The 21765-nt window shown below is 41.6% G+C and overlaps 1 protein-coding gene across 1 annotated transcript in view; it reads left to right on the top strand.

Moving 5' to 3' along the window:
- The window catches only part of KLF8 (KLF transcription factor 8), a 79993-nt gene that overhangs the window by 42331 nt on the left and 15897 nt on the right, over positions 1-21765 (top strand). The window contains exon 2 of the mRNA XM_080652499.1: positions 19524-19597. Coding sequence (XP_080508625.1) covers positions 19526-19597 — 72 coding nt within the window. The 5' untranslated portion in view covers positions 19524-19525. The remainder of the gene's footprint in view (positions 1-19523; positions 19598-21765) is intronic.

Here is a 21765-nt window from a genome sequence, read left to right as displayed (position 1 = left end):
TTACTTAATCTCTGTCCCTTAGTCTCCTTATCTGTAAAATATGGGTAGTAACAATACCTATCTATAAAGTTGTCAGAGGAATTCAGTGTACACACACACACACACACACACACACACACACACACACACGGCTTGGAACAGAGCTTGCCACATAGTTAATGCTCAGTAACTATTACTATTGTTAATAATATTACCTGGCATGCAGGTTACAGAAATTATAACATCTGATGCCTAATCTCAGGGATTTTATAGTCTAGTGGGGGGAGCAATTATATGTACAAATGGGTCCTCTGAGGTAGAGAAGAGCACAGAGAAATCAATGGTCAATTTTGCCTGAAGGAATTAAGTAAGGAGGTGGGCGGTGGGGGGGGGCGGGGGGGGGATGATCTTGAGTTAATCCTTTCCAGAAGGATTAACAGAGAGTTTAAGCCATTTCAAACACAGAAGCAAGGTGAGCCAAAGAATAGACATGGAAACAGGCATTCTCAGGGATTTGTAATACAGATTAAACTCAAGAAAGTCCCAAGATTTCTGCTGCTTCAGAGGTAGGCTGAGTCCAGAGTACAATAGGTTAGCAGTGGTCGGCAAACTGCGGCTCGCAAGCCACATGCGTCTCTTTGGCCCCTTGAGTGTGGCTCTTCCACAAAATACCACAGCCTGGGCGAGTCTATTTTGAAGAAGTGGCGTTAGAAGAAGTTTAAGTTTAAAAAATTTGGCTCTCAAAAGAAATTTCAATCATTGTACTGTTGATATTTGGCTCTGTTGACTAATGAGTTTGCCAACCACTGGGTTAGAGCAGTGATTTTCAACTGGTGCGCTGCAAAAAAATTTTAAAAAGCAATACCTGACAGGGGCACTGACTTCTTTTCCTTTAGACTGTCAAATTAAAAAAAAGTCAACCAACACAACAATAACTGTAGGTGTGAATGCTCTGTCTTGAACCATAATTATAGGCTATTTATAATAGAGTTGCATCTTATTGGTCACCTCGCATAATATGGTTGTGTTTGATTGGTTAACTCTTGGTACTAGAAATCCTTATTATATAAGTATAGGCACTTGATTTTTAATTTTTGACAATGTATTTTTATTGATTTCAGAGAGGATGGGAGAGGGAGAGAGAGAGATAGAAACATCAATGATGAGAGAGAATAATTGATCAGCTGCCTCCTACACGCCCCCAACTGGGGATTGTGCTGACAACCTGGTCATATGCCCTGACTGGGAAGTGAACTGTGACCTCCTGGTTCATAGGTCAATGCTCAAACACTGAGCCACACCGGCTGGGTGATACCTGATTTTTTTAAAAGTCATTTTGGAGCAAAAAGGGTAGGTAATTTGTCAGATTGGCAAAAAATATGTTTTCGGTGTGCTGCGGAATTTTAGTATTTAGTTTATGTGTGCCATGAGATGAAAAAGTTTGAAAATGCTGTGTGGTAGAGGGTGAGTCCCAGGGTTCTGCTTTGGATGTTGGCATGCATAATGATGCCATTCAGGTGGTTGGGGAACTATAAGAGGAGAACCGAGACTTTAGAGGCAGAGTAAGAGAAGATGAGATGATTAGAAGACATTCAGGCAGAAAGATCAAGCACATGGGCATATATGTGTTGGGAAGTACTGGTGTTGTAGTTGGGAAGGGTGCCAGATGTCAGACCGGACTTGGGTTCAGCAAACTCGGTACTTGAGTTCTGACTAGGAAAGAATTCAGAGCCGAGACTCAAACTATAGGAGAACATTTATTTGGAACATCACAGAGAGAGAAAAAATAATTTGTAGAAGAAATGGGCTCAGGAAATAAGTTATAGAGGCAACGGAAGGGCCTTTGGAGCTTGAGAGTGAGAAAGCTAATGGAAATGTGCCTGGGGGGATGGGGAGAGGGAAGGGGAAGGTGCGGCAGCTCCTGGGAGGGAGAGCTTACTGGGTCCTTTGTCCTAAGGGTTTTAAGGGTGGAGATATTAGGGGAGGTCCTAGGGGAAGATCTCAATAGAATATTCAGCAGTTTTCCAGGTGTGGCTTTTCAGGTTCCACTGATTGATTATTGGTTGGTGCCAGGGCAGAGGATCATTATCCAATGCAACTGGTCCTGAGGTAAGCCCTGGGGTTACTGGCCTGGTTTTGCTTCTTTTCTGGTCCTGGAGCTGTAATACAACAGAGGCCTAGATGTTATCTTTAGGGAGGAAAGGTCAGGGGGTCCAAACCGCAGGACCAGTGATAAGCTAGTGGAGGAAAGGCCACCATTGGGGTGAGGCCCCACCCTACAGTTGCTAGGCCCCCAGGGCTCTCTGCCCTGGTGATCTTCTGTACCTGGCCCATCATCCTTGCTATGCTCATGTCTGTCTAATTGCTGACCACACTGAGCTTTTAACTTGTTTTATCCTTTAAAAGAGGGCTTGCAGAGTATACTAATACCTACTTTCCAGGGTCGTTGTCAGGAATAAGAAATGATAAATGCACCTGGCCCAGTGACTTGCCCATATTAGGTGCTGAAGACACAGGAGCTATTATTTCTCCTGTCTCTCTGCTTCCTCCATCCCTCTGCTGTTTCTTGTCTCCCGGCTCTTTCCTCCCCTGTAAAAGAATTGTGGTAGGGACGACGCACTGATATGGGCCTGTGGTTGCTTGAGACTTCCTGACCTCCTATTAAAATGACCTAGAGAGGGACTTTCAGGCAAGGACAAAGAAATCCTGGAAATGTGGCTGTTTTATGAATTCAGCTCTACAGGAATCTTAGCAATGTCTGGCTGAATGGTAGTCTCAGGCCGTTGAGAACCCTATTCTTAGAGGTCTGGTATCTGGAAGACTAAAAGAGCCTTTCTGTCCCCACAGTTCTTCAAACTCCTCCTTCTTCCCTACCCATTCTTTCACCCTCACCTTCTTTCCTTGTCTGCTACAAAATGCCCCAGCTCCATTCTCCTTGGCTCTTAGTCTCTACCTTGAGAAGACACTGTGATCTCGCTGTCCCTGCTGGTGTGTCTTCCTGTTACCATGGAGAGCTAGGAGGGTGGATATGATTCCACTGCCAGCTTTGCTTTTTCCTTTCCCCATTCCTCTCTTTGTAGACAGCCCCTAACCCCAATCCCCAATCCCTTTCGCCCTCCCCTGGTGAGTTAGTTTAAATCCGAATAGATTGGTGACCAAGCAGAGCACTTGCAAGCCTCTCTATGGGATGGGAAAAAGGGAATTGAAATTGACTCGAGTTATATACCTGCTGGGGCTGGAGACTGAGAGAAGCTGCTGGGAGGGGCAAGACCAGTACTCTCCGCCCAGTGCCCCGCCCCACCCCCTCCTTTCTCCCTCCCTGGTCTCAGCCACACCCTTTTCCACCTCCTCCCACTTTTGACTCTCCTCTGGCAGACGTCTGTCCCTTTTAAGGAACTCCACCCTCACGGTGGTCACACCTCTCTTCTGGGTGTAACCGGCTAGAGACAGAGTCACCCCACCCGTTCAAGTTGCCCTGCTAGCACTTTAGGATCTCTCCAGTGGGGTAGTTGGGTGCTTCCAAGAAATGTCTCCCCAGAAGTTGGGGCCATTTTTTCGCTGAAGCCCCTGCCCTGGGCTGGGGATGCCTCTACATGTTTCCACCAATTGTATACATTTGCCCCTCCTTTCTTTCTCTTTAGGAAGGCGTTGGGGTGTGGGGCGGCTAAGGCTTCGGTAAAGATTCCTGTCCTGAACGGGTCCTCCCTCGTCCGCCTCAACTTTGTATTCAAGTATTGCTTTGGGATCTGGGTTGGTTTTCTTAGGTCCAACCCCGGGCCCTCTCTTCCAGGGTATGTGGAGTGCAGAGGATGGGTGGAGAGTGGGCTTGGCCGGAACTGAATTGGTGGAGGTGAAAGGGGAACCGAGGATCCTCAGCTTTGGCCACTTCGACCCAGCGAACCCACTTTATTTTTAGCCGAGGGAAAGAGCTTCATTGGCAGCAGGGGGAAGATTCTTTTTAGGAAGTCTGCTTTGCTGGCCCCCCGATTTGGGATCGGATGCTTGAGAGCTTTGTTTCTCTTGTTGCGAGGGTGGCCCAGCTGAGTCTGAATTGACTCCCTCTGCCCTGGCCCTCCTCCCCATTTTCCAGCCAGGAGGAAAAGGGGAGGTTGGGGGGCCCAGCAAGAGAAGGCGAGAGCGAGTCGCTGGCAGACAGGGGCGGGTGTGAAGGAAACAGCTGTCTTGCGATCAGCTGAGAAGTATGAGCCTCGGGGAGGACGGTATGAGGTCCGGAAACATCAGGAGTCCCCAGCTAGTGACATGGGCGGTAAGTGACTCTGGGATTAGAACCCACGCACTCGCATCTCCTCTGTCGAGATTCAGCCTCACCCCCACTTCTGTTCTTTAGGTTTTAGCAGGCTGTGGGGGGGAGGGTATAGGTGGGTTAGGGAGGAAGGGCACAAAAACTATGTGGAACCGAATGAAACTCAAGAGAAAATGATTTTGCTAAAGGGCTGAGCAAAGAAGAGATAGGAAGGTTGGGGAGCCTCGTGGGAGAAATGAAGGTGTGGGGGGCAAGAATGGATGGCTTTGTCTAACTTAGTCCGCCCGGGCTCGGCACTCTCATTTCTCCTTAAGCAGCGAGGTTTGTCTTTGACTTAACCCAACCCAGCCAAAGATGCAGCCAGCGTACAGAGTACAGGGTTCAGAAGGACAGCACTCTCATGTAGACAACCCCCCCCACCACCCGCCGCCTAAGCGGTAACAGGTACCCAGAGATGCTTCTAAAAGGAAGGAGAAGGGGGAAGTGAGTTAAGGTTTGAGCGTAGGCTCTTGGGGACATTGAGCTGGCGGGTGAAGTCCCGGAGGCTGCCTCGGGGGAGGAGCTGCTTTGGGTGTGCCTTCTCTTTAAAGGGAGGCTGAGCTTGGATTGAGGTGGAAACCTACGCCCTGCCCTACCTAGCTCTTTAAATCGTGGCCAAGGTGGTTGGTTCCTCTGTAGGTGTAAGATTGAACCAAATTGCTGTAGCAAATCGACTTGCAGTGATTAATTGGAAGAACTCTCTCTCTCTCTCTCTCTCTCTCTCTCTCTCTCTCTCTCTCTCTCTCTCTCTCTATCTCTCTCTGTGTGTGTGTGTGTGTAAAACTCAATGAATTTGGAGGGAATTAAATCACAAAATAAATACAATTTATTCTTTGGAAAAATAAGTCCAAACAGATGGCCAAAGGGACAATCCTTTATTTCCTTTGGTATTATTTAGCACCTGTCTGATGTCACTCAGGCTGATAATAACTAGGCAAAGAGAATAATCTTTAAGTTTGGGTTTGAAACTAATGGAAACTATGATGGTTTGGAGCAGCAGACATAACTGCTTTAAAACTCTAATATCACCACTTACTTGCTGCATTACCCTGGACATTGCTTTTCTCCTTTAGAGAATGTGGATTAACAATCTTATCTCAAAAGAAGTTTGGATAGACTAAATGCCATAATGTATGTAACAGAGGCTGCCTGCTATTCCGTGTATATCTTAGTTTCACTTCCTTTTCTTACTCGGTTTGAGACTCCTCTCTGGAACACTGCTGATAGAATTAGTGCTTTGCTATCTTTAAAACACCTTCCAGATGGGGTGAAAGGAGACCTCACAAGATTGAATTCGCTTGCCCAAAGGCTGAAGTTAGAGCACGGGTTTTATTTACTTTTGGTTTAACATTGCTCCCACTGGACTTTAGCACCTCCTAGAGAAAGGGCCACTAGTCTGCCTTTCCCCTCATTCTTTGGGCAACTTAAACAGGATGATATAACCAACAGGACATTTGGACAACAGAAACCAGTGACTCAAAAATGACCTCATCCCGTTCTTCAGAATTTTTTTTTTGGGGGGTGGGTGGGTTCTTATAGCTTTAGTGAGCTTTGAGACACAGAGAATGGACTGGGAACAGTGTCTTCAGGTTAGCTTGAAGGGCCTAGGAAGAACGGAAATATAAACTTAGCAAAAGTGACACATGTATCCGAAAACCAAACCAGATAATGCCTCTATTTTCAGAGCTCAGGGGAGCTATAGGTCCCTCTGGTTTAGGCTTCCAGAATACATTGGAAAGAAATTTGGGAGAAAACATGAACTCGCTCGCTACCACCCTCTACCTCCCACCCCTGTCATTCTAGTATATGTATTTCTGAGGTGAAGCCCTTATTGATATAGCTAACTGAATTCCAATAATCAAGCCTCCAAGCTTAGTCATCTTCTATCTCTTTAGGTTGAATGTGCCTAGCAGTGAGGGAGAACAACCATTTATTCTTTCTCATTCTGACAGGGGTGGTATAGTAAACCCTCGATTTTGGAGACCTCGATTTAACAGACTTTGAATTTAACGGACAAATTTTCTGGTCTGTATGTCATATGTGAAAATTAACACTCTGTTAATTTTAAAATACTTTTAACCAAGATTTGCTTATAATTAAATTATCAGGTTATTTTTTGTCGTGAATTCACTGTTATTTTTAAAAATATTTTTATTGCTTTTAGAGAGAGGAAGGGAGAGGGAGAGAGAGAGAAACATTGATGAGAGAGAAACATCAATCAGCTGCCTCCTCCATACCCCCACTGGAGATCGAGCTGGAAACCTGGCCATGTGCCCTGACAGGCAATCAAACCATGATCTCCTGGTTTATGGGCTGATGCTTAACCACTGAGCCACACCAGCCAGGCAATTCACTGTTGTTTTTTAATAAATTTTAGCCAATAGGCCATATGTTGGAAAAAACACTAGTAATTTTGCCAACATAAATAAATATTACGTACCTACAACTGTAGTCTACATATTTAAATCTAATAGTCACGGCTGATAAACAATGTTCAGTGAATGATTAGCACATGATCACACCTCATCAAGAGTGGTAATTGGTTCTGTTATCTCCTGGCGTGACTTGCTTCTGCACCAGTTTTAAGGCATGCAGGGAAGATGTTCCCACATGCGCTAAGCCACATCCTAGCCATATGCATTTGTTTATTCACGGTGATGGTGAATGCAGGCATTGATTAGACCTATTCAGTATAAATTTAAAATTACTATAATGCATATAGAAAACTTTTCTGTGAAATTAAACTTTTTATACATACTTAATTTTAATTATACAAACGTGTGTACATAAGTAAAAACAGGTAAACTAATTTGTCAATTTGTTAGCATAGGCATTTGGAAAACCTACTTTATTATATAACAGACTTTGGGCTTTAACAGGCCCCTCCTCGTTAGTCCGTTATATCAAGGTTTTACTGTATTATTATTTGACACATTTCTATATTTACCCTTGCCTTGAGTTGGTTATAGTTTATTGTCTCACTTAAATTGATGAATAATGAGAAGATTGCCTCTGGATATGTAATTTATTTAGCAAATATGTATTGGCATGCTATGTGTCAGGCACTGAGAAATTTGTTTAAAACTCATTTTGTATTTCTTTCATCTTAAATGTCTTCTTTTTGCCTCCCCATTCAAACCCCAATTGTCCTTCAAGTCCTATTACAGCCCTTTGCATGCGCATCAAACCTTCCTTATTTCCTCAGCTGTTTCTTAGAAATTGTACATCACTTGTCTGATCAGTTGATAATTATCATAGAATGTGCTTACTTTCATGTACTTGTTTTCATGATTTTTTCTTAAAGCAGTATTGATAGATTTCCTTCATTATTAATTTCAAATTAAATGCTATTTCTATGAAAACTTCCCTGATTCTTGCTTGTAGAAACAAACACTTTGTAGCCCTGCATTATCTGGAACCTCTGCTACACTGTTCCCTGTACTTTGTGTACATATCTAATTACATTGTCATATCATGCTCATTAGTTTATCAAAGACAATGTGAGACCTTGTTTGATTCACTCTTTGATTTTCAGATAATACTGTTTTCAATTTGGGTTTTATATCTGAAGTTGGGTTTCTGATGTATTTATTATCACCAACTCAGCAGCCGTCCTCAAACTACGGCCCGCAGGCCACATGCGGCCGGCCGAGGACATTTATCTGGCCCGCCGGGTGCTGCTGCCTGTCCTGCTTAGCAGCCGACTCGTCCCGGGCCCGCAGTGCGCATAGGAATTTGTTCATAGTTTTTTTTTTTAACTATAGTCCGGCCCTCCAACGGTCTGAGGGACAGTGAACTGGCCCCCTGTTTAAAAAGTTTGAGGACCCCTGATTCTAGCCTCTGTTTTCTCACCTCTAAGTGATATGGTAATATGTGATTACAAAGAATGTAAGTAAAACACATTGGACCCAGTTCCTGACTTCTCTTACATATTTTATAAGTGGAGGGTCTCTTCATTTTTGTTACTTTAAGTAACTTATTTAAATGTTGCTTGTGTGTTTGGAGAAGAGGAAGGTAGGTTAGTGGGACAGGAAGGTGGATTTAAATGTAACATGTAACATGCTAGGTACTTTGTATAATAAACTTAAAGATATTAACTGCACACTTATACAAAATAGGTATAATATGAAGAAACCAAACTCTGGGATTATTAAACACTTTAAATTAAGGAGCTATAACCTAAGTCTGGAGCCAGATTCATGTATTTGATATCAATACAGGTATCAAATATCTAGCATGTTGCCATTTTTTTATAACCTCAATCTCATCATGTCTAACATAGAATATGTCATTACCTCTAGACTCTTCCCCCACCCCTCATTCAAGACTTTTCCTTTTCACTTCCCTGGTTCTGCAACTTACCATCATCATAATCGCTGCACTTGCCTTTTCTCGTCCATGAATTGAGAAGAATAGTAGAAATTACCTCATAGAGTTGCAAGAAAGGAATAAATGTATTAATTTTTTAAAGCACTTAAAGGAATACATGACAGTATAGTAAGCAGTGGGGAAATATGGCTGTTGTGGTTCTCTTACTCCATACTCAAAATGCTAGCATTAGCCCTACTCCGTTTGGCTCAGTGGATAGAGCATTGGCCTGTGGACTGAAGGGTCCTGGGTTCAATTCTGGTCAAGGGCACATGCCCAGGTTGCAGGTTTGATCCCCAGTAGGCAGCCGATCAATATTCTCATCATTGATGTTTCTATCTCTCTCTGCCTCTCCCTTCCTCTCTGAAATCAGTAAAAATATACTTTTTTAAAATGCTAGCATTAGCTTTGCCCTCTTCCTCAGTTTCCTTATCTACTTAGTAGCCAAGGGCTCTTGTTAAAACTTTCATTTAAAAATGTATTTTAAATTGGTAATGAATTCCACACTGCTCAAAATTAAAAATATGCAAATGTATATACAATGAAGTGTCTCCCTCCTTGAGTTATGTGTTGATTAGGAATCCTTCCACGGACATTTTATGTATATCAAACAAATGAGTCTCTCTATATACATATATACTCCCCATTGCCTTTTATACACAGTAACACACTGCATATTATTTTTCACCTTACTTTGTCTACTTAAAAATATACTTAGGAGCCCTTTCCATATATGTATGTAAAGAAAATACCTCATGCTTTTGTATGACTGCATAGTTTTTCACTATATGCATCACAATTCATTTAAACAGTCTCCTATTGAGTGACTTTTATTATCCCCAACTCAACTTGATCATCTAGCCTTCACTCTCACTCCCTGGAGCCTTATCCACTTATCTTTCTAGCTTTGGGCGTGCTCAATGTGAGAACCGCCCCTCTACCATCTTGGCCAATGAGCAGATTCCCTAGTTCTCCCTGACTGCCTATGGTAGTGTGGGGGTTGCTGCAGGACCTGCCCTACGGAAGCCTGGAGATGTAACAGCCCTCTCTCAGCCTGCCTCCTCATCGCACATCAGCAAAAGGGTGCCACTTGGAGTCCCAGGGCACCCCTGGTTGGTTCCCTGTGTATCCAGCATCCTCTGGTCCACTCTCACCCTTCCAGCCCGCCCCTCATAAGTGGCCAGTCAGGCCTGCGCTCCAACTGACGGCTGCCTTTGTTCTTTTAACAGAACACAGTAAGTACTCACTGAGTGTTGGCAATTATTGTTTTTTCATCACCATTCTGTTGTTAACTTCATGTAGAGTAGCTTCTATGCTGCTGAAGGTTTTCCCAGAGATCATCTCAAAACTACTCTCTGAAAAATATGCAGTTAAACTATCTGGCCCTGGCCAGATTGGCTCAGTGGTTACAGTGTCTGGCCCTCTGACCGAAGAGTCTCAGATTCCATTCCCGGTCAAAGGTTAACTGTCAATGGCACGCACTACAGTAGCAGGAGCAGATTCAATTGCCTCCCCCAACCTGGACGCTAGTGAGAGGCAACCAATCAATGTGTCTCTCTCACGTGGATGGTTCTCTCTCTCTCTCTCTCTCTCTCTCTCTCTCTCTCTCTCTCTCTTTCTCTCTTTCTCTCTCTCCCCTCCCTTTCTCCCTCCCCCATTCCCCTTCCTTCACTAAAAATCAGTGGAAAAATATCCTCACTCGGATGAGGATTTAAAAAAACACTATCTGAAAACATCTGTGTACTCATTCTTTCTGTTATTTTTTAAAACTTTTAAGATTTATCTTTATTGTTGAAAGTATTACATATGTCCCTTTTTCCTCATTGATCCCCTCTACCACGCCTGCTCCCCTTTCACCACCCTATTGTCTGTGTCCATGGGTTACGCATATATGCATACAAGTTTAGTTGATCACTTCCCACCGCCCTGCCCTGCCCTGCCCCGCCCACCCCACCCTGCCCCACCCCTCCCCGCCCCGCCCTTCCTTCCCCCTGAGATTCCCCAGTCTGTGTCATGCTTCCAGGCCTCTGGATCTATTTTGTTCATCAGGTTTTTAAAAATCTTTATTGTTGAAAGTTTTACATATATTATCCTTCCTCCCCCATTGTACCCCTCCAGTTTGCCATGCCCTCTGCCCCAAACCCTCACCACCCTATTGTCTGTGTCCATAGGTTATGCAAATATGCATATGAGGTCTTTGGGTGATCTCCCACACACCCTCCCCCATCTCCCCTCTGAGACTCCGCACTCTGTTCCATGCTTCCATGTCTCTGGATCCACTCTGTTCATCAGTTTATTTTGTTCATTAGATTCCGCATGATGAGTGGGATCATGTGACACTGTCTTTCTCTGACTGACTTATTTCACTTAGCATGATACTCTCCAGGTCCCTCCATGCTGTCTCAAAGGGTAAGAGATCCTTTTTTTACTGCTGCATAGTATTCCATTGTGTAAATGTACCACAGTTTCCTAATCCACTCATCTGCTGATGGGCACTTGGGCTGTTTCCAAATCTTAGCTATGGTGAATTGTGCTGCTATGAACATAGGGGTGCATATGTCCTTTCTGATTGGTGTTTCTGGTTTCTTAGGATATATTCCTAGAAGTAGGATCACTGGGACAAATGCGAGTTCCATATTTAATTTTTTGAGGAAACTCCATTCTGTTTTCATAATGGCTACATCAGTTTGCATTCCCACCAGCAGTGCACGAGGGTTCCCTTTTCTCCACATGCTCACCAGCACTTGTCATTTGTTGATGATAGCCATTCTGACAGGTGTGAGGTGATATCTCACTGTTGTTTTAATTTGCATCTCTCTAATGATTAGTGACTTTGAGCATTTATTTATATGTCTCTTGGCTTTCTGTATGTCCTCTTTGGAGAAGTGTCTATTTAGGTCCTTTGCGATTTTTAAATTGGATTGCTTGTCTTCCTTTTGTTAAGTTGTATGAGTTCCTTCTATATATTTGGGAAACTAAGCCCTTATTGGACGTATCATTGGCAAATATATTCTCCCATACAGGGGGCTTCCTTTTCATTTTGTTGATGGTTTCTTTCGCTGTGCAGCTTTTTAGTTTGATGTACTCTCATTTGTTTATTTTCTTCTTTGTTTCCCTTGCCCTAGGAGATGTATCGGCAAACATATTGCCGCGAGATATGACTGAGATTTTGCTGCCTATAGTTTCTTCTAGGGTTTTTATGGTTTCACGACTTACATTTAAGTCTTTTATGAATTTTGAGTTTATTCTTGTGTATGGTGTAAGTTGGTGGTCTACTTTCATTTGTGCATGTACTTGTCTAATTTTCCGAACACCATTTATTGAAGAGACTGTCTTGACTCCATCGTATGCTCTTGCCTCCTTTGTCAAATATTAATTGAGCTTTTGGTGTGCTCAGTGTAAGAACCTCCTCTTTTCATCCAATGGCTTGGGTTGATCTGGGTTCTCTGTTCTGTCCCATTTATCTATATGCCTGTTCTTGTGCCAGTCTCAGGCTGTTTTGCTTACAGTGGCTTTATAGTATAACTTGATATCTAGTATTGTGATCCCTCCAACTTTGTTCTTTCTCAAGATTGCTGTAGCTACTCGGGGTCTTTTTTGGTTCCATACAAATATTTGGAGTGTTTGTTCTAGATCTGTGAAATATGCCATTGGTATTTGAATGTAATGTTGAGGTATGATCCCTCTATTCCCACTTTCCTGAGAGTCTGTATGAAAAAAGGGTGTTGGCCCTAACCGGTTTGGCTCAGTGGGTAGAGTGTCAGCCTGCGGACTGAAAGGTCCCAGGTTTGATTCTGGTCAAGGGCATGTACCTTGGTTGTGGGCACATCCCCAGTAGGAGGTGTGCAGGAGGCAGCTGATGGATGTTTCTCTCTCATCGATGTTTCTAACTCTCTACCCCTCTCCCTTCTTCTCTGTAAAAAATCAATAAAATATATTTAAAAAAAGGAAAGAAAAAAGGGTGTTGGATTTTGTCGAATGCTTTTTCTGTGTCAATTGATATGATCATGTGACTTTTGTCTCTCAGTTTCTTTATGTGATATATCACATTTATTGATTTGCAAATATTGTACCAGCCTTTCATCCCTGGAATAAGTCCCATTTGGTCATGGTGTCTGATCTTTTGAATGAATTGCTGGATTCGATTTGTTAATATTTTGTTAAGTATTTTAGCATCCTGTGTTCATCAGGGATATTGGCCTGTAATCCTCTTTCTTTGTATTGTCTTTGATTTTGAAATTAGGGTAATGCTGGCCATGTAGAAAGTGCTTGGAAGTGTGCCTTACTCTGGGATTTTTTGGAATAGTTTGAGGAGGATAGATGCTAATTCTTCTTTGAATGTTTGGTAAAACTCTCCTTCTAATTCTTTTTTTTTTAAAAAAGTATATTTTTATTGATTTCAGAGAGGAAGGGATAGGTAGAGAGAGACAGAAACATCAATGATGAAAGAGAATAATTGATGGGCTGCCTCCTGCAAGCACCCTACAGGGGACTGAGCCCAAAACCCAGGCATGTGCCCTGACTGGGTATTGAACCGCGACTTCCTGGTTCATAGATTGACACTCAACCACTGAGCCACGCTGGCTGGGCTCTAGTTGTTCTTTAATAATCTTTTTCAGATATTAAAAACACAGGTAATGTATTTTAAAAACCTGCCTACTAGTATAATCTCAAAACCCTAAAATGTTGATTTTCATTTTTTAACAGTTTCAGCATTTCTTATAGTCACTGGCTGAAAATGATTGATACTACTCAATATCTTTCTAAATGATTGGTATGTTGTTTTTAAACTTGCTTTTCTTTTAGTAGACATTTTTTTCTTTTCTTTTTTATTAAATTTATTGGGGTGACATTGGTTAATAAAATTATATAGGTTTCATTCATGTGTGCAATTCTGTAATGCATCATTTCTATATTGCATTGTGTGTTCACCACTCAAAGACAAGTCTCCTTCTGTCACCATATATTGACCCCCTGTACCCTTTATTACCTCAATTCACCCCTCTTCTCCATACTGTTATCTGTGTCTGTGAGTTTTTGTTTATTTGTTCACTTGTTGCTTTCAGTTTTATATCCCACATATGAGTGAAATCACATGGTTCTTGACTTTTTCTGTCTGACATTTCACTTAGCATGATATTCTCAAGCTCCATCATGTTGTCACAAATGGCAGTATTTAACCTTTTCTCTGGCTGAGCAGCATTCCATTGTGTATATATACCTCACCTTCTTGATCCAATCATCTATGGAAGGACACTTTGCTTACTTCCTGCGTAAACAGTTTTTTAGAAAGAAGGCGCTCATCAAATTTGCAGTATTAGAAAGTAGTAAGGGAGCACTGTAATTTGAGTCAGAAGATAAGGGTTCTAGTTCTGATTTTGTCAATTCTAAACTATGTGATCTGAGCTTCCAAGTTCATTATCTGCGAAATGGGAATGGTATATGAGAGCTATTAACCTGCTGTGCACATGAGGGATGATTATTTGTGTCTGAACATATTGGTGTTGTCCACATGCTCTATCTTGTTAAGATACTAGGTACCTTCTTAGGTCTGTGTCAGGGTTCCCCATGCTCTGCTTTCTTTGGAAGTTGTAGGCCTCAGTGATTCTGCTGTGCTTCCCTCCTTAAAGGTTTAACTTCTTGATTCATCCCTAGACATTTTTTTCCTCTCAGGGCTGGCCAAAGGGTGAGATGCATTCTTATTAGCCAGCCACCTGCTCCTGTCCCTTAGAAGCACTGTTCACTTTCATATAACAAGCAGATCACTATGGAAAATGTGTAACAAAATAACCTTCGGAACGTGGCAAATGTAATATAACATTAGCAATTTTCTGTGGTCATGGTCCTTGTAATATGATATGTGAAGTTATGCATATATTAGACATTGACCCCCTGTGGAAGGGACTCAATCTTCCTTTCTATCTCCTCCTTTATTTCCTCTTCCAGTACTCCCTACATTAGGAGAAGGACCAGAAAGTCCGGCTTCCAGACACAAAGGCTTGAAGAGCCATTCCAGGCAGGATAATGGTTATTATCTCAAGTAGGTTATTTGCATTTCTGAAGCTCTCCTGCCTGTGAGATTCACATCTCCATAGCTCAAGACAAATACCTTAACCCCCTTGGGGTATTTCCTTACCACTTTCCTCACAGATTCTGTGCAGCTGTCTGGTTCTAGACACTTAAGAGCAGCAGCTCCAACTTTAGAGAAAAGTAAAAGGATTTTAAATTCCTTAAAAAACAACAACCCTGAGCTTTCTTTAAAACCATTCTGTTGGCCCCAATTTTTTAAATTTTAGCTGGCTAAATATTAAATAAAACATTTTTAAAAGAGAAGGTTATACACATTTCTGATAGCTTTCTCTATATTCATTCCTACAAACATTTAGAGTGTTGTCCATGGTTATCTAATGGCAACTCCAATTGACTATCTTTTTTTTTTTTAAATATATTTTATTGATATTTTACAGAGAGGAAGGGAGAGGGATAGAGAGCTAGAAACACAGATGAGAGAGAAACTTCCATCAGCTGCCTCCTGCACACCTCCCACTGGGGATGTGCCCGCAACCAAGGTACATGCCCTTGACCGGAATCGAACCTGGGACCCTTCAGTCCGCAGGCCGACGCTCTATCCACTGAGCCAAACCGGTTTCGGCCAATTGACTATCTTTTGGGTGAAAGTGCAGTTAGCAAAAATGGCTGAGACATTCCTGATTGTCAGCTTATGCCATTTGACTAATATACTTAAAAAATTTTTTTATTGATTTCAGAGAGGAAGGGGGAGGGAGGAAGAGAGAGAAACATCAATGATGAGAGAGAATCATTGATTCGCTACCTCCTGAACACCCCACACTGGGGATTGAGCCTGCAACCTGAGCATGTGCCCTGACCGGAAATCAAACCTCCTGGCACGCCAGCTGGGCTGACTAATATCCTTTTTTAAAAAAATATATTTTTATTTATTTCAGAGAGAAAGGAAAGGGAGAGGGAAAGAGAGATAGATCATAAATGATGAGAGAGAATCATTAATTGGCTGCCTCCTGCACACCCCCTACTGGGGATTGAGCCAGCAACCCAGGCATATGTCCTTGACCAGAATTGAACCCAGGACCCTTCAGTCCACAGGCTGATACTCTAGCCACTGAGTCAAACCAGCTAGGGCAATGACTAATATACTTTTAATGCAGTTTGGACAAGAAGTACTTTTCAGACTCCTTGATTATTGCTATTTTAAATATTAATATTATTGATTATTATAGTATACTAGAGGCCCAGTGCATGGATTCATGCACATTGAAAGTAAATTAATTAGAAGGTGGCCGGCAGGGTGGGACTGGGCGAGATGGGCTGGACACGCCCTGGAGCCAACCTCCTGCGGTCCCTCCCCCGGCTGGCTGCACCTGGGGAGGCGCTGGGGTTTGAAGGGCGTCTGTGGAGTGTGTGGAGTCCCTCTGGCAGGTGGGGTCCCTTGGCCTGGCCTGCGGAGATCAGCCCGAAACTGGCAGTCCGACATCCCCCGAGGGGTCCTAGTGTGTGAGAGGGCACTCTGCAAAGTTGCTGTTGCTCTGCAGCTCCTGCATCCAGTGTCTGCCCCCTGGCGGTTAGTGCATGGCATAGCTACCAGTTGGAGTGTCTGCCCCCTGGTGGACATTGCGCATCATAGCTACCAGTCAGACAGTCGGATAGTCGCTTTGGCTTTTATATATATATATATATATATATATATATATATATATATATATATATATAGTTTTTATTTTATTTTATTTTTTGTCTAAAGTTTTACATATGTCTCCTTTTTCCTCAATTGACCCCTCCCCCGCAGCCATTCCCATCCCGGGCAAGCCCCCACTGCCCCAGTGTGTGTGTCCATTGGTTATGCTAATATGCATGCATACAAGATTGTTGTTATTAAATAACCTTCCTTATTCCTATGATCATTCATTCATTGGACATTAGCACACTACATGGAGGAGATACTCTGCTAAAAAACTGGGACACAGAGAGGAACAAGACTAGGTATCTACTGAGGAGCTCACCTGATGGTGCCTCTTTGTACAAGATACTGTAAACATTTGAACACATATTAACTTGATAAATACAACAACCCTATGAGCTGGTACTATTATTGTTCTCATTTTGCTAATGGGAAAACAGACACAGAGGTGTGGAAAAACTTACCCAGAGTCTTATCGTTAAGAAGTTGCAGAGCCAGGATGTGATCCTAGGCACTCAGTCCAGATCCCACATGTTTTTACCACACTTGGGTTGCAATGTGGGAGAATGGACTAAAAGGGGAAGTGACTGGGAAAAGATGAACTGCTAGGTTTAAGAGATATTTCTTCAGTAGAATTTATTGCAGCTGACAACCAATTGGCTGGAGATGGAGAGAGAGGAGTCAAAAGTAACTGGCCCTCAGGTTTTTAGATTGAGACTGGGTTGATGGTGGTGCTATAAATTGAGATTATAAATATAAGCGGAAGAGAAGGTTTGTGAGCACACTGAGTTTATGAAAGGACTATTTGATGCCTAGGAGATACCCTTCTGGGCCCGAGCTAAACATGGCCATCAACAATAATAATGGTGGTGACTTTAATAATAACTACTTATATTGAGAACTTTTCATATGCAAAGAAGTACATTTGCATGTACTAATTCATGGAATTCTCACGTTAAACCTATTAAATCAGTACCATACCCCCTTTCCTTGGCAGGTGAAGAAACTGAGGTTCAATAGGGGCTAAATAGGTTATCTAAGTCACTTTGCTCCCTCAACCCTGCTGTCTCGTAATCCATAGGAATTGAGGAAGACTAGATAGGAGATGGCTCTTATCTTATAAGTTGCCCCAGATAAGAATAATGGCCTAATTGAAGAATATGTGAATGGAGAAGAAGAATGGAATTCTCTTCACTCTCCTCCAGATTTTTCTGGCAGCAACCAAGCAAGTGCTCCTGGCTTCATGGTGCCTTCCTCTGGATCATATGCGAGTTATCTGACCTAACATTCTTTTTTTACTGTTGTACCTCCTTTTCCACTCCTCCTTGAAAGCACAATAAACTACCGTCTCTGGCACATCATACTTCATAGTTAATTGCATGTCAAACATCTCTCATGCATAACCTGTCTAATTTTCTTTTATTCTTTTCTATTCTTGTCTAACTCCTGTACTCGAGAAAACACACTTCCTCATTCTCCTTTTCTGTCACTCAACAAGACCTTGGGAAATGTATTGAACACCTACCATGTGCCAGGCACTGTCCTAAGCTCTTGAAATACACCACTGGAAGAAACATCAAAGATGAAAATCTCTGCCTGCAAAGAGCCTACCATCTAATGGAAAACACAGTTTTCTGCATCTGACTTCTATGCTTATTCTTTACTACACAACTTCCTCCATGAACCCCACCCCCAACCCCAAAACTTCTCAGACGCCTTAGGACTTTGCAGAGAACAGTTTGAAAATTTTAAATTCTAGACGGAGAAGTTAAAGCTTGGAAAGAAAAAGGCCTTGACAAAAATAATGGGCTGTGATTTGTAGGCATTTAACTCCCAGGTCAGTGCTCTCTGCTGCATTTGCTGACTCTCTATATCTGGTTGACTCAGATCAAAAACTGATAACAACTTGCCTACTATAACTTCTAACACAGTAATTATGCAGAGATGATTTGGTGAATGATGGATGTATATATGAGCAGTTCTACTCATATACTTGGAACAAAGAAAAGAAAATCTATGTACTTTGAGATAAAATTGGTGATATTTTAAATTGTTAAAATTCTCCAAACTCTTGATAGTGTCTCAGAAGTTTTCTCATAATCCCAATAGAGGATTCTTTGTCTATTATTGCCACTCAATTAGGATTTGTTTCCTCCATTCCTGACTTTTAATAAAAAAAGGAATTGTGTTTAGAATTATATTTTACTTTGTGTGTGGTCGTATTATAATTTTCTATTCCTGCTAATTGTGTATTTGTTGTATATTGACTGAATTTGGCCTTAAATGGGTATTGTGAAGTGACCTGTAAATGAACATTTCTATAGGTAAATGTATTTGATGTCCAAAGCAATTAACTGATTTATGGACAACCTTTTGAAACGCAACTAGATCATAAATGAGGAAACTAATTGTAATTTACTTGGAGACACTTAGAGAAATCTGAAATCTGACCAATTAAGTCATAAGCAAGCTGTGGATTCATCTACCTTGCCCTCTGCTTTCCTCTCTAGTGAGATTAGACTGTAAATAGATCAAAGGAAATCTGGTAAAAGAGATGCTGATATGTGTTTCTGGTGGGAATAAATGTGATGGTGCAGGGCAGCTGAGTGAGGCGACCAAGTACCTTTTTTTTCATAGGAGGAAAATCTATCTAACAAGGAAGTAAAAGATTGCTCATATTAACTCCACCTGGCTTGTATGTTAAAGAGAGGTAGAAAGATAAAATATCCCTTTAGAGAGAATTGATGCTGATGTGTAAACAAGTTCACTAGGGTAAATATCCATACAGGAGCATGGGACTCCTTAGAGTGAGAGGCCAGGAAGGGGAGCATTCTGGAAACTATGTAGCTATGCTGATATTCCTATGGATGTAGGGTGGGTTGGAGAGATTGGAAGAAACAGTTTCACATGCATACAGAATTTGAGGGGAGTGGGCAGCTCATATTATTGAGGACAAGCCAGGGCCATCTTGATGAACATAATATATAAATTAGAATGTTGTCCAAATGCTGACTTCTCAGTACCTAGTAAATCTTGAGAAATCATGTTAATAAAAACACAAACAGGTGTAACCAAGAATACTAGTAAATGACGTATTGTATGTGAATATAGTGGGTTAGATCCTATTTTAAAATTAACTTTCTCTTGTCTCTTTTCCAGATATGGATCAATTCATAAACAACTTGAAGGCCCAGCTTAATTCAGAAGGTGGCTCAATGCATGTATTCAAACAGGTCAGTTATTAGGAAAAAGAGATACTAATATTGTGCCATAATACTGTTGAGTGCCTCATAATCAATATTGAGCAGAAGATCATTTTTCTTGTCTATGTCTAACAACGTATTGAGGACTGAGAAGGGATGAAGAAGGGAGGTTTGTAAGAAGTACCTGAATGCTCAGTCTTCAGATTCAAATAGGGAGTAGATCTGGCCTTAAAGGAACAGCCTCTGGGATCAAAGCAATAGGGGCAAGATTGGTATAAAACAGCAATCATTTATCTAGCACTATTCCATATTTCAGGCACTCTGAAGATTAAATGCATTGTCTTATTAAATCTTCATAATAATTCTATTGGGTAGTGTATTAGTCAGGGTTCTCTAGAGAAAAAAACCAACAGAATGTGTATGTCTCAATATCTCTCTCTCAATATAGATATGTAGATATAGATATAATTTTGTTTTATATATAAAGATATCTATCTGTGTGTCTATCATCTATCTATCTATTTATCTATCTATCTATCTATCTATCTATCTATCTATCTATCTAAAGAGAGAGAGAGAAATATTTTAAGAAATTGGCTCTCATTATTGTGGAATCTTGGTGAATCCAAAATCTAATGGGTAGGCTGGCAGGCTGGAGAGCCAAGGCAAAGTTGAAGTTTGAGTTCAAGGGCAGTCTGCTGGAAGAATTCTTGCTTGCTTGAAGGAGGTCAGTCTATCTATTAAGGCCTTCAAGTGGTTTGATGATGCCAACCCACATTATGAAGGGTGATATGATTTACTCAAAGTCTGGTGCTTTAAATATTAATCCCAAACCAAAACACACCTTCACTGAAAACATTCAGAATAACATTTGACCAAATATCTTGGCACTGTGGCCCAGCCACATTAACACATAAAGTTAACCATCACAGATAGGTATGCTTAATGTTCCAATTTTACACATAAGAAAATTGTGAACTTGGATGTCCCCACAGCAAGGATTCAAAGCAGATTATGTTTTTTTTTGTTGTTGTTGTTCATCCTTACCCGAGGATATTTTTTCCATTGCTTTTCAGAGAGAGAGTGGGAGAGAGAAAAAGAGAGAGAGAAACATCAATGTGAGAAAGACATATAGATTGGCTGCCTCCCGCACATGGCCCTTTGGAGCCAGAGATTAAATATGAAACCCAGGTACATGCCCTTGACCAGGAATTGAACTCCCCACCCTTCCAAGTATGGGCCCATGCTCCAACCACTGAGCAACACCGGCCAGGGCAAAACAGATGATGTTTTTTACAGCCAAGCACTCTATGTTAGATGTGGAAGTCCCATTTTGCTCATGGTTAAGTTCTAAAGTTATTGCATATGTGAAACCCAAATACAGTCAAAGTTACCCTTAAAAATCTCTAAATTGTTTATAAAATTAAGTATATAGTTTTATATATCCAGTACAGATCTTTTTTTACTTTTTTAAAATATATTTTTATTGATTTCAGAGAGGAAGGGAGAAGGAGAGATAGAAACATTAATGATGAGAGAGAATCATTAATCTGCTGCCTCCTGCAGGCCCCCTCTGGGAATTAAGCCCGCAATGTGGGCATGTGCCCTGATTGGGAATTTGATTTCCTGATCGGGAATTGAACTATGACCTCCTGGTTCATAGGTCCCCGCTCAACCACTGAGCCATCCCAGCTTGGCCAGATCCCTTTTTTCAAAGTCACCAGATAAAGTGTCTGGCTTATATTAGGAGTCAGATTTTATGAAAATGTTTTTAATCATTAAATATTTTGCCCTTGGTGTACAATTGAAGTTGTTTAAGTTGCATGTACATATGATGCCTTTGTACTGTTTTAATGATATTGGTAGCTGTGACCATTTAGGGACTATTTGCACATCAACACTTGCTAATTGTTCCCAAACATCTGCTGTTTGCTGGTTCTTAGTCATAGTTAATACTAAAAGGAAACTGAGCCCTGATGGACTAAAGGGCCTGGGTTCGATTCAGGTCAAAGGCACGTACCTCATACCTAGGTTTTAGGCTCAATCCCTCAACTTACCAGCAACCAATTGATGTGTCTTTCTCATATCGATGTTTCCCTCTCTCTCCCCACCTCCCTTCCTCTTTAAAAATCAATGGAAAAATATCCTCTGGTGAGGATTAAAAAAAAAAAAAAAAAGGAAGCTGAGTGTAAGTGTTA

This window comes from Plecotus auritus (assembly GCF_963455305.1).
Source record: "Plecotus auritus genome assembly, chromosome: X".
NCBI lineage: Eukaryota > Metazoa > Chordata > Mammalia > Chiroptera > Vespertilionidae > Plecotus > Plecotus auritus.
The sequence above is the reverse complement of the archived record's forward strand: the minus strand, read 5'-3'. Positions and strand labels throughout refer to the sequence as shown.